The 13,299-nt window shown below is 49.4% G+C and overlaps 1 protein-coding gene across 1 annotated transcript in view; it reads right to left on the bottom strand.

Moving 5' to 3' along the window:
* The window catches only part of ABCC8 (ATP binding cassette subfamily C member 8), a 101,250-nt gene that overhangs the window by 22,284 nt on the left and 65,667 nt on the right, over window positions 1-13,299 (bottom strand). The window contains exons 17-20 of the mRNA XM_045291142.1: window positions 13,094-13,199; window positions 3,181-3,213; window positions 975-1,013; window positions 134-232 (exon numbers count right to left, since the gene is read on the bottom strand). Coding sequence (XP_045147077.1) covers window positions 134-232; window positions 975-1,013; window positions 3,181-3,213; window positions 13,094-13,199 — 277 coding nt within the window. The remainder of the gene's footprint in view (window positions 1-133; window positions 233-974; window positions 1,014-3,180; window positions 3,214-13,093; window positions 13,200-13,299) is intronic.

The following is a 13,299-nucleotide window of genomic DNA, read 5'->3' as shown; positions in this document are numbered from 1 at the left end:
TGAAGGAGAGCAGGATGGATGGGGGTTGGGGGGAAGGGCATCCGGGAAGCTTGCTGAGGCAGTGGAGGCTGGGCAGGTTGGATAAAACTGCCCCGACCAAGTCCTCCCTCCTTCCCGGGGTGGGGGCTTTTACCGTTGCTTGTTGAAGGGGCTCTCAAAGGTGATGTTCTCCTCCACGGTGGCATTCAGCAGCCATGGCTTCTGAGAAGCATAGGCCACAGGGCCCCTCTTCCTGGAAAAAGAAGTGGGCATTCACAGGGCCTCCAGGAGGATGCCTTGCCAAGCCCACAGCAAGGATTGGGGCGAGGGGCAGGCCCCGCTGAGAAGGGGGGGCGCACTCAGAAGCTGCTTATGAGGCCTAGTGGCCTCTCCTTCCCTGGAGCCGGAGGGAGGTGTGGGTGCCGGGCTTGACTTCATGGGCCAAGGGGGCCCTCCTGGCCAGGAGGACAGGACTGACCTCGGCCCTCCCTGCCCTACGCTGGCCTGCAGATGGCTGGCTCGTTTGTCCTCCTTCCTGGCCCTCTGCTCAGGGCCCTGGAGGGGTCCGCAGCACGACCCCCTGGAACTATTCAGGGGAACCAAGGAACCATTCAGTCCCTGCTGCCCTCCTTCCCCGGTAGTCCTCAAATGAAGGCAGTACATAAATTAAACATTTTACAAGTTTTATTTAAAGCCGAGTCTAGGAAATCACGTTTCGGGTGATGTGGTCTTTGAAGAACAAACCCGCCAAAGGGTGACAGGTGATGGCCAGGAGCCAAGATGGTGGAAGGGAAAGGAAGCTGACGGGTGCATAGAAGGGACCACCTTCACCTGAAGGAGCCCAGAGCCCCTCCCTCGCCCTCCCAGCCATAGGACCTAGTCTGGGGACTTCCCCAACTCCCCCGACCCCCCTCTACTCCCAGAGCTTTGGGGTCCTCGGGTTGAAAGTCCCCCTGAGGAGCCTGCCCTGGAAGGCCAGTCTCAGGCCATAGTACCTGACGTCCGAGTCGGCTGATGCTTCCCGCTCCGGACTGCTGCAGGGGAGGAAACACACCCCCTCAGGCTTCCTGCGAGCAGACAGGCTGGGCGGGCCCAGACCCTAACCTGAGTGTGTCTTGATCATCCCTGTGACCACCCTGCAGTCACACCTACATGGAGGGGCATGGGGGAGTGGCCACGGCCACCCTGGGGGATCTCCGCTGCCTGGACTCACGTGGCATTCTGAGTTCTCATGTGGGTATGTGAGGAGGGCCGTGAGTGGGGGTGAGGGACCTGGTGAAAGAGGAGAAGGATGTAGGGAAGGCACCATTGGCTCACGGTGGGGGGACCAAACTTCCAGGTAACACAGGGCCCCAAGTGTGGCTTCTCCAGGCCCAGCCTCCGCCTTGGGCTCAGAGGAACCAGCCGAGGTCTCGGGCTCAGGCTGCCCCGGCTGCACAAAGAGCTCAGAGCTGTGGAAGAGGGCGGTGGCACGGGCCAGTCAGCACGGGCACAGCTGAAGACACCAGAGCCTGCTGGTGTGGGTGGGAAGCTACAGCTGACGGGACTGTGTGTGTCCGCCAGAGCTGGCAGGGCTGCAGGCAAGCTGTGCTGTCCCTCCCACGTGGCCCTGTCAGAAGACAGTCATGGAATCGGAGGGAGCTGCCAGACCAGGCGCCTTCAGCCGGGGTGCCACATGCCCTGGCCCGCCCCCGGACCGTTCTCTGGCCCAACATTCCGTGCCGTTGTTCTCACCCACACTCTCTCACACTCGTCACGTCCCGCCAGGTCTGATCTGGGCTCAAGTAATGTGATCGCTATGGCTAGAGAGGCTGGGCTTGTGGTCACACCCTGGCACTTGGGGACAAGGTGGGACAAAGGGCAAAGAAAGGACGGGGAAGCGAGACTTCTCTGGTGTTGGAGGAAGAAGTCAGAGGCTTCACTGAAGGTTCACCAAGTTGTGTCAACTTTCCCAGGGCCAAGTTCTCGTGCCTCTAGCATGTCTTAGATGTCTTTGGGAAGAGGTGACGATAGGAAGGGTTTGCAGGTCTCGGAGCTCGTGAATCTATTTCTCTTGGATATGCTGAGACTCGTGCGTCGAATGGAGTGCAGAGAAACAGGGTTGACCTTTTTTTCCAGTCTGATCTAAGCGATCGATGCCCATCTCATCTTTTGAGAGAGTGCTTGTCAACCCTTCCACTCACCTCCTCCTAAGGAGCTGGTGGCGCAGTGGGCTCTGTGTTGAGCTGCTAACTCACTCGGCAGGAGAAAGATGAGGCTGTGTGCTCCTGTGAAGACTGAAAGCAGTGCTACTCTGCGCTCCAGGGTCGCAAGGAGTCAGAACCAACTCCAGAGCAGTGGATTTGTTTCACTGGTTGGAAGGAGCATTTCAAGGAGCCTGGTGACACTATTGAGTAAGTGTTGAACTGCTAACTGCAAGGTCAGTGGTTCAAACCCACCAGCCTCCCTGCCAGAGAAAGCTGAGGCTGTCTGCTCTCAGGAAGAGGTACAGTATCAGAAACACTGCACAGGCTTGCTATGAATCCGAATGAACTAATCATCCTTCCCTTGCAGCCACTTTTTATTTTCAGTGTAGTAGTTTCTAATATGTTCAGAGAGTTGTACAAGCATCACTCCCGGCAACATTTTTATCATTGGAAAAAGAAACCCTGCACCCATTAGCAGTCAGTCTCCTTTCCTCTCCTCCTTCCAGCCTCTGGCAACGGGCACTAATCCACCTTCTGACTTTATCTGCCAATTTTTTTAAAATTTCAAAATAGCGAGTTTTTTATTTATATTTTTCTTTTAAAAATCATTTTATTGGGGGCTCGTACAACTCTGATCACAATCCATCCATCCATCCATTGTGTCAAGCACATTTGTACATTTGTTGCCATCATCATTCTCAAAACATTTGCTTTCTACTTGAGCCCTTGGTATCAGCTCATTTTCCCCTCCCCCATCTGCCATAAAATTTTAATGCCATGGTGACTTTGTATATCTGTTTATGGACCAGGGCCTTCTGCTGGGCCACAAACCTTGTCAAGGCTCAGACAGCTCCTTCTCCCACCAAGAGCCAATTTTTGTTCCCAGTGAGAATGAATGCCTTAGACCTGTGCCTCAGGGTGAGTAGTCAGCCCTCCCTGCTCACAAACCCCGCTCCCACCACCTAGCTCCTTGTTTCTCTCTGGACCCACTTCCAACCCACCCCCAGGGCTGTACCTGGTGTCCTCGCCTGTCTCGGTGTCCGGAAGGCTGTGGGGGCACACATGGGAAAGAGCAATACCAGTTACTTCCTGTCCACTTGTCTCTCTGTCCATCACCTGGGCTGTTAGAGAGAAAGAAGCTCTAGCTCCCCTCCCTAGCCTTCCCACCAGAGGGTCCCCAATTAGCTCCCTTGGGACAAAACTGCTCTTCTCAATTTCTGTCCCTTCCGCAGCACCTGGGCCGCACCTCCCAACAGTCGGGGCTCTATCCGCGCCTGGCACTGGCTCAGGGTACAGTGCTGTAGGGTGGGCACTCAGATCATTGAGTCCGACCTTGCTTAATAGTTGGGGAAGCTCTGGCTTTGAGAGGGGAAGTGTCTTCCCCAAGGACACAACCATCTCAGCGGTGCTTTTCAACCTGTAAGTTGGGACCCAATAATAGAGGGTGAGATAAGCGAGTTGTCGCTGCATTCATAAAAAAGAAGGAGGTGGGGCGGGGCAGGAGGGGGGTGGAGAAAAGGAGAATAGAAAATAGCAATGTGCATGATACATCTGTGAATATTTAAATTTATCTATCAACACATGCATATACTGGATTGAGTGAAAAATGCATTTCAGACCATCGATTATAATAAAGATTTTTTTCTGGAAAACACTATGCAATGCGACTTTGCTGTGGGTTCCAATTTTGTTTTGGCGCTAGGCCACCCCTCAACTTTTCAGAAGCAGCCTCTGCCCATGAAACACATACTTTGGTGAAGAACAATTTGCTTTGTTTCCATCCCAATCCTACTTTCATAACACTAACGAAATTTTAACATAACATAACACTAATGAAATTTTAAGAAGACAATGAATTTTTTCCCACGAACTTTTGGAAGCCGCCTTGAATTATTTCTTTTAGAGCTCAAGAGAGGCACATGAAAGAGGCTTATTGCCTCCTTCACTTGAGAGATAAAGAAAGTGGGCTCAGAGAGGGGAAATAACTTGCCTACAGTCACACAGCGAGCAGCAGAGACGATTAATGAGACCACAAAGTTCTGCGCTCCCAAGTTATTGCGCTTTGTTACCTCCCTGTGACGTCCCACTCCACAGCTCTGAAAAATGCCCTCTGGCCAGAAAAACCAGCATGGACAAAAACAGGGATGGGAAGAAGATTGATGAAATGTCCTTCTGTCCTTCTACAGTGGACCAGAAGTGACTGGACACTCCAGGGGCTATGTCATTACCAGTCAATCCCCGCTGGGTCCTGTCCCTGATGCTTATAATCACTCAGTCCTCTGAACCCAATCTAACCTCACACTTCCCAGTCACCAGATCGCTGTAATTGGCAGGCAAGCTGGTAATGTGAGGCAGATAAAAGGCCGAAACTCATTCCAATATTGCGGCCACAGCCCAGATAAGCCTATCTCTGGAGCCTTCCTGCCTCGCCTATTTCCAGAGACGCAAAGGCTGTTATTTATCTGGGGGAGATGCATCTGCAGGCTCCCCGAGTACCCTCGTGTGCAAGGAGCTCTCTGGCCGAACTCAGTTCGCATCCCTGTCTGGGCTGCTCAATTAGCTCCCATGATGGACTAGCCGACCATCTCATCAGCTCCTGTGTAAGTCTCATTCCCAGTGGGATCTTAAGAGAGGAAGAACATCTTCTGCAGCCCCACAGTGTCTAGTTCATAAAAGACCTCTAAGACATGGAGCTGTTGGTTGATGTATTAATCGTTCGGGAAGAACGCAGAGGTACCTGGTTCAGTCCTCCCGACCACCCTAGGATGAGGTGTTACAGACAGGGAAACCATGGCTTGGAGTGTGTATAGCGTGCCCCCCTGTATAGAGGAAGGAGGTGGGGAGGTGGGAGTTTGCTTCCTGGTTTACCTGCTCCTCTTTGGAGGGCGGTGCCACACCGAGCCTCAGCACGAGCCTCCTCAAGGCTCTGCGTTTTTCATCGGAAAGGTAACGGAGGAATGGGAATCTCATAGGTACTACTGTCTCCCATGGGTGGCTGGGGCCTTAAGCGAGTGCTGTCAAAGGACTCTACATTGAATTACAGTACAGTCTTAGCTCTAATGAGGAACCCCGGTGGTGTAGTGGTTTTGCATTGGGCTGCGATCTGCATGGTCACAGTTTTGAAACCAGCAACAGCTCCCTGGGACAAAGACTGGGCTTGTACTCTGAGAAGCCCTCCGGGGGTCGCTGTGAGTCAGCATTGACTGGCTGGCGATGGATCTGGTTTGGAATTACTAGTTATGATGGTAGTTGTAAGGGAGCTGAAGCTGGTTCTGGTCTGTGCACCTTCTTTTTCTTTCATTGCTACTTTGTTCTCAAAAGCATTCCTGAAAATAGGTTCAAAGATACAAATCATCATGATATGATAGCAACCCCCCTCTAAAAAAACCCACACTTACTGCCATCAAAGTGATGCTGACTCATAGCAACCCTATAGGACACGACAGAGAGCCCCGGAGACTAATTCTCCATGGGAGCAGAACGCTCCCTAGAGCAGCTGGTGGTTTTGAACTGTGGACCTTGTGGTCAGCAGTCCAACTTGTAACCACTACGCCACCAGAACTCCTTCTAAGGTAGTGACAGAGCCAGAAAAATGGGCAACAACTGCAATGATCGAACATACTGGCAGCGAGGAAGCAACAACGCGTGAAGTCACACAGTGCCAAGTGTCATGGGAGTTGTCAGCTCTGTAACGATGTCAGCTCTGACCAGAAGGCACTGGAAGCTTTCAAAAATAAATCAGGGTAGAGTTTGAGCCTTGTCGGTGTATGGACTTCCGTAAAATGTTTTTGTTGCTTGGTCTTGTTCACAATGAACTAGTTTGTCACTAAAGTCTGTTTCCAGTTCACGCTCCCTCCTATTTTCTCAGCCTTCGGACTAGTATTTAGGTTCGAGGGATAAGGAATGTGGAGAGATTTTTTTATAAAAGAAGGAAGGTTTTTGTTGCTATATAATTAGAGCAATATTTTTGTGGAAAAATGAAATGGCTGCTCGAATGCTGCACAGCAAATTTATTGACAGTCAACTTGGTGTCTCCCCTGAGGACGGTGTCCCTGGTACAGTCCCCTCCTCCTCCCACCCCAAGTGATGCCACGGTCACAAGACTCTGCTTCCTGTCGGCTTCCTGGGGTGTTTAGCGTCATTCTACTGTGGGTAATGGCTGGATTCTTTAAATCCAGGGAAAGAATTTCACCTGACTATATCTGCTAATATTGGCTTATTCTTTTTTTTTTTTTAATCAAAATGTTTTCATCTTAAAGATTAAGGAGATAATGTGAAAACTCCCAGGATGACAATTTGTTTGAAACAGCTAGGCAGGGACAGATGACTGTTATTAAAAGGAAAAGGATTGGTGAACGCAAAGCTGCTCCAAAAAAAGGTCTATAACATTAAAAAATAAAAAGAGACTTACAGTACTGTACTCGGAAAGATGCTCATAATATATTGAGAAACAAAGACTGTTCTGCATAATAGCATGCATGATATGTTCTCATCTAAAAAATGTGCACTTGCAAATGCATAGAATAAAGTCCACAACAACATGGGGGTGGGAGGGTGAAGGCTTGAGAGGTACACGGAGCAGAGCTGCATAGTAACCCCCAGTCCAGTCTGCAGGGCCCCGCGTGATAACCTTCCATGGCCACCCTGGGGCTCTGCCTGGGCACCTCTCTCCACTCAGGACTGGTGAGCCTTCCAAGAACTGGGCCCACGGCTTTGTAGCCTGTACAGTACTGTTTGCAACATGCTAATTTTGCATTTACTCCTCGGGTGGGCACCTAGGGTACAACATGGAATAATTCCTTGGCTCTGTCCTCAAGGAGCTTGGTGTCATGGGGAGACAGACCCTTAGCAGATAATCACAGTGCAGTGTGAACCACACGCTAATAGGAGTTTATTCATTCCAAATGTTGATGGAAAACTTGGGTGGGGAATTCAGGGTTAGGGTCAACCTGGATAAAAACATATGACAGGAAGAGAGCTGTCAAGATATGTTTATAATGGCAGCATCTTGAAAGTTCTAAGTCGTTCCTGGTTCATTCATTTAGCAAATATTATGCTCACTCTGTATCAGACACAGTGGATACAGAGATGCAAATAAGTTGTGGTCCCTGTCCCCAAGGAGCTCACTACTAGCTCTCTAGCGAGACAATGTGGTGGTTTGTGTGTTGTTGTGCTCCTGGAAATACCAGCAGGGCTGCCAGAGGTGGACATGTTTCAGTGGCACTTCCAGGTTATGTCACACCAGGCAGAAGGACCTGGTTGGTACTCTACTTCTGGAAAAAATGGGTCAGTGAAAACCTTATGGCCATCAGTGGGATGTAGTCTGATCCAGTGCCAGAAGACGCGCCCTGCAGGTTGGAAGACATTCAAAATTAGACTGGGGAAGTGCTGCTTCCTCAAAGTAGACTTGACTTTAAAGATGTGGGTGGAGTGAAGCTTTTGAGACTTTTATTTGCTTATGTGCCCTGACTCAAAATGAGAATAAATAGCTGTACCTATCTATGAATGCACAGATAATGTTGAAGTGTGACTCTTAGAACATTAGAAATTATAAAAAATGAAATGGAATGGATCAAGACGCATATCCTAGGCACTAGTGAACTGAAATGAACTGGTGCTGGTCACTATGAGTTGGAAAAGGACATGGTCCACTATGCCAGGAAAATGCACCTTGATGCTGGAGAAAATTAAAACAAATCCATGAGAGTCAATGTACAACCTTGGCTCTGAATTCAGAATTAGAGACCATCTCAAGAGAAGGTTTGGTACATTTAACACAAACAACCAAAAATCAGATGCGTTGTGGGGTGACATAAAAAACATCATACATGAAGAAAGCAAAATGTCACTAAAAAGAAATAAAAGACAAAAATGGGTGCAAAAAGACACCTGATACTTGCTGTTGATTGTAAAGTCGCTAAAGCAAGTGGGGGGGGGGGGATGATGGGCAGGAGCTGAACAGAGATTTCAAAGGGTGGTTCAAGAAGACCAAGTATGATAATGAGATGTGCAAAGACCTGAAGTTAAAGAGATCGCAGCATTCCTCACACAGAACTACCTGAAGAAAAAGATTCAAGCCCTGAGTTGAATCCATTGAAGGATTCTATGGGTAAAATATGGAAGCATCAAAAGACGATGGAAAGAACACACAGTCACGGTATCAGAAAGAACTGGTCTACATTGAACCACTTCAGCAGGTAGTGTCTGATCAAAACCTCATGGGATTGAAGGGAGAAACCGAAGCTGCTCTGACAGCACTAGTGAAAAACCAGATTCCAGGAACTGACAAAATCAACCGAGACGTTTCCACAAACAGATACAGTGCTGCAGCGCTCCCTCAGCCGTAACATGAAACTTAGAAGACAGCTGCCTGCCAACAGACTGGAAGAGATCCGTATTTGTGCTCCTTCCAAAGAACAGAGACCCAACAGAATATGGAAATGGTTGAGCGATATCATTAATATCACACCCAAGTAAAAATTTTCTGAAGATAATCCAAAAGTGGTTGTAGGAGCACATCAACAGGGAACTGCCCGAAATTCAAGAAGGATTCTGAAAAGGATGCAGCATGAAGAATATCACTGCTGATTTCAGGTGGAAGCAAAGACCACCAGAAAGATGTTTACCTGTGTTTTATTGACTATGCAAAGTCGTGTGGATCAGAATAATTATGGACAGCACAACCACCAATGGGAATTCCAGAACGCTTACTTGTGTTCATGTGAAACCTTGACATAGATCAAGAGGTGGTTATTTGAATGGAACAAGGGGTTTCTGAGTGGTTTAAAATCAGGAAAGGTGTGTGTGAGGGTTGTAACCTTTCACCATATTTATTAAAGCTGCAAACTGAGAAGCTGGACGCCATGAAGAAGCATGTGGCATCAGGATCAGAGGAAGACTCATTATCTACATGCGATATGCAGTTACCGCAACTCTGCCGGCTGAACCAAGCACCTACCGATGAAGATCAGATATTACAGCCTTCAGGATGTACTGCTTCTCAATACGAAGAAAACAAAAATTCTCATAACTGAGGCCATCAGCAACATCTTGATAAAGGCAGAAAAAAAACCCCCAAAGCCTGGAATTATCAAGGATTTAATTTTACTTGGATTCACAATCAATACTCATGACAGCAGCAGCAGCCAAGAAATCAAATGATGCACTGGGGAAAGCTGCTGCCAAAGAGCTCTGTAAAGTGTTAAATGCGCTCGACTGAACTGATATATGGATATTAAGGGCTCCAGTAGAAAGCAAATGTTTTGAGTATGATGATGGCAACAAATGTACAGATGTGCTTGACACAATGGATGGATGGATGGATTGTGATAATTATTGTACGAGCCCCCAATAAAATGATTGGGGAAAAAAGGTGATGTATGTATTGTTATAAGAGCTGTAAGAGCCCCCAATAAAATGATTTTTATATAAGTATATATGGTTGTGTATATGTGTGTGTGTGTATATATAGATGTATGTGTGTGTGTGTATATATATGCAGATATGTCACTGAAGCCCAGGCTGTGCCTGACCCCAGCCAGAGTATTTTCGATCACCTTTATGCATGTGCAAACAGAACAGTGAATAAGGAAGACTGGGGAAGAGTTGATGCCTTTGAGTTGCGGTGTTGGCAAAGAATATTAAATATAACATGGACTGTCAGAAACAAAAGGACACATCTGTCTTTGGAAGTACAGCCAGAATGCTCGCCAGCAGCAAGGATAAGAGACTTCAGTTCTTATACTCTGGACATGTCATTCCAAGGGACCCGTCCACCACGCTCGGTGGGGGGTCACTGAGGGCAAACAGAAGCCCAGGGGCTGCTCCAGTGCACTCCGACTTAGCCATGCGGTGAGGCTGGTGCATCTCTGGGTAGTGTCTTGTTCTGTGTGCAAAGGATCGGAATCAACGGAGAGCGCCTAACAACACGGGGGACGTTTGGAGTTTGGTCATGACAAAGAAGGACATTTTTGAGGAATATTATTTATGGGGTACTTCCTACATGCTAGGGCACTTACTGCGCACATCAACCCCAAAGGGTGAAAAGGAGAAACTGGTATAAAGAGATTCGGGAATTTTCCACAGCATAGAACTGGTGCAGTTGATGGAGCCCAGACTTGAATCCAGGCAGTCCAGCCCCAAAGCCTCTGTACAGCCACACTGCTCATTGGTTCATGAAGAAAGGAGCCAGTGGTGGTACACAGAAAGCACCTATCCCTGAGCCTTCTCCTTTCTGTACCCCTGTCCTCCTCCCTCTGTCCCCTGGAAGCCTTTCTGGCCATCTGATATCTCAGCCTTGTCCTGGTGTGGATCAGAAGCCAGGCGCCAGAGGAGCCAGGCTGAGTCAAGGGAGCAGCTGTCAGGTCGACCACTATCTTGCTCTTGGCTTACTTTGCAAGCACATCACCTCCCTGAAGCTCCTGCCAAAGGCAGAAGGCGGGGGCGGGGGGCGGGGGGCGGGGGGGACGGGCAACACAGAGCCCCAGCACATAACCCATCAACCAGAAGAGGTGGCAGGCCAGAGCTGTGAGCATGCCCGGGACTTTGAGATGCAATCAGCAGATGAGTCCTGTCTGCCCAGAATCATCCATCATTCTCCTTCTCTTAAACACATTGATGAGCTCCTAAACCGCTCTCCCTTCCTGCAGTCTCTCTCTGATCCACCTTCCTCACTCGCCTTCAAGGTCAATCTCAATTCTCAGGCCTGGCATATAGGGGTGCAGTGGGTTACACATTGGGCTGCTAGCAGTTTGAAACCACCAGACACTCCTGGGGAGAAAGATGCTTTTTACTCCCTGAAGGAGTTACAGTCTCGGAAACCCACAGGGGCAGTTCACTGAGTTGGAATCTACTGGATGGCATTGAATCATCTCAGCCAAACCAACTCTCTACCCCGCGTCTCCCATCACACTGCATTCAACACATTCAATGTGCCCAGTGCTACCAATTCAAAACCAGACTCACTAACCCTGTGGGTTTCTGAGCCTGCAACTCTCGTATGGGAGTAGAAGGCCTCACCTTTCTCCTGAGGAATGGCTGGCTGGTGATTCGAACTGCTGACCTTGTGGATGGCAGCCCACCATGCCAGCCACCAGGGTGAGTTGCCTAGTACTACAGGTTCACAGATATGCTTTCACATCGGCAAACTTTTGTCTACTCTGCCTGGAGCCCCTTCCTCCCTCCTCCCTCATTTCCATCTGGGTAAACCTTCACGGCCATCTCAATCCCACACCTGCAGGGAAGCCTTCCTTCCTGACTGCGCAGGCAAGGTTCCTGGCTGGTCTTCTGTGCAGGAGGGATTCTCCTCATGCAAAGAAATGCCATTACCCCACTGCTCTCAGCTTTCCTCCCATCTTAGTCAGCTCTGTGCACGGGGTCTGGCCCAGAGTAGGTGCTCTGGGTATACTGGGTGACCTAGAGCATGGGTCCTTTTCTCCCATCGCTGCAGGCTCGTGGGATGACAGTGCTGTGTTTGGGAGGGAAGTTGGACAGCGGAGGAAACGCGTGCACCCTGCAGAAGGAGAACACTGTTCCCAGCCACCGCCTCTCCCTGACTTCCCTGTCTCGGACAGAGCTGGGAGCTGGGTCCCAACTATCTGTTGGGAGAGTGTTGATGAATGATCTGTGCTGCGTGATGGCTTTGAGGCCCTGGGAGGTGGCGGGTGAGGGGCGGGTGGATGTGTATCACTGCTACCGCAGCTGGCTTTTGGGATGTCACACTCATTATTTCTGCCTGCTGTCCATGGGCCCCCTTCTCTTTCAGCCTGCAGTCAACTTGAGCGCCAAGGTGCAAAATCCCCTTTCTGCCACTGAAGTGACCTCCCCTCAGTTTCCTCATCCGTTGAATAGGGAGAGCCACAGAGACCTGCTGCACGACAGTGTTTGGTGAAGAAGGGCTGAGACAGCAAGGTCAAGTGCTTGCGCATCCTCTCTTCTCCAGCCAGAGCTACACATCCCCATCAATTTCCTTTAGCCCTGGGCCACCTGGGAGCTCTGAGCTGGCTTTGTGTTATGGCACTAGCGGTCCTCTGCCCCATCTCTGAACACTTTTCACACCCTCTTCTCGCTTTTTACAAAATATTTTATTTTCTAGGTGGCGTCTATGAGTTAGCTTTTTGGAAGGAGGTGGGTATAAAAGACTCACGATTGACTCAGCCTGAGTGCTCTGGCTCTGTCAATGCGATTGTGATCTTTGCCCATGTTATCTTTGCCCCCCAAGCCCCCAGTGAATGGGCTATGCATTTTCTGGGGGCCGAAGCGGAGGCCCAATGTGCTGTTGCCACAACTGCCTGCCGAGGGAGGCGGTGCGGCTGAGCGGTTCAGCACCTGGGCTTTGGGATCCAACAGAACGACAGTCGATTGCAATGCCGACTCGGCCCCTTATTAGCTGTGTGAATCAGGGCTAATAGTCTAACCCTCCTCCATAAAGGGAGAATTGATTAACAGTCATTTTAAGGATTAAATAAAGCCATGCCTGCGGATTATCAGAAGAATTAAATAAAATCATGTAGGTCCATGTTTTTAACAAGACTTAGTATAGGATCTGACAGATAAACTGAGTAGGGTTTAATTAAAAAAAATGACGATGATGATAATTAACAGCATTTATTATGTGCTTACTGAATGCACAGGGACGCTCAGTAAGTGCCATTAAGGAAGCCCATCTCGGTTCCTACTGCTGTGTGTAACAGTTGCCACCTCAGTGTTTCCCAACGTACAGCTCAGGGACAGCAATTAAATTAGTCGCGCTATGTGAGCATCACCAGTATTGGTTACCACAATTTCCCTCCATCAACAGCAACTCAAAAGCTTCCTAAATAATGACAGCCCCAGCCGAGCACTGGGAGGAGCCATGGAAGGCTGGAAGGAGGACTAACTACCTCCCGAGTCTCTTGTCACTGATAACCCACTGAGGATGGATTGATTACCTGTTCCAGAAGACAGACCCTGAGACCTTCTGCATCTCCCCCAGCGTGGCTAGGAGGAGAGAGGACTTGCCGCAGCCCACCTGCCCCACGATCATGGTCAGCTGACCTGCAGGGAGAGCAGCAGGTGGGAGAGGGCCCAGGAGGGAATCTGAGCAACCATTATGACGAAAGACAGATGGACACCCACCCTGAGCCACAGGTCCTTC

Source organism: Echinops telfairi, unplaced genomic scaffold, assembly GCF_000313985.2.
Source record: "Echinops telfairi isolate 266 unplaced genomic scaffold, ASM31398v2 ScPeMD7_60;HRSCAF=208, whole genome shotgun sequence".
NCBI lineage: Eukaryota > Metazoa > Chordata > Mammalia > Afrosoricida > Tenrecidae > Echinops > Echinops telfairi.
The sequence above is the reverse complement of the archived record's forward strand: the minus strand, read 5'-3'. Positions and strand labels throughout refer to the sequence as shown.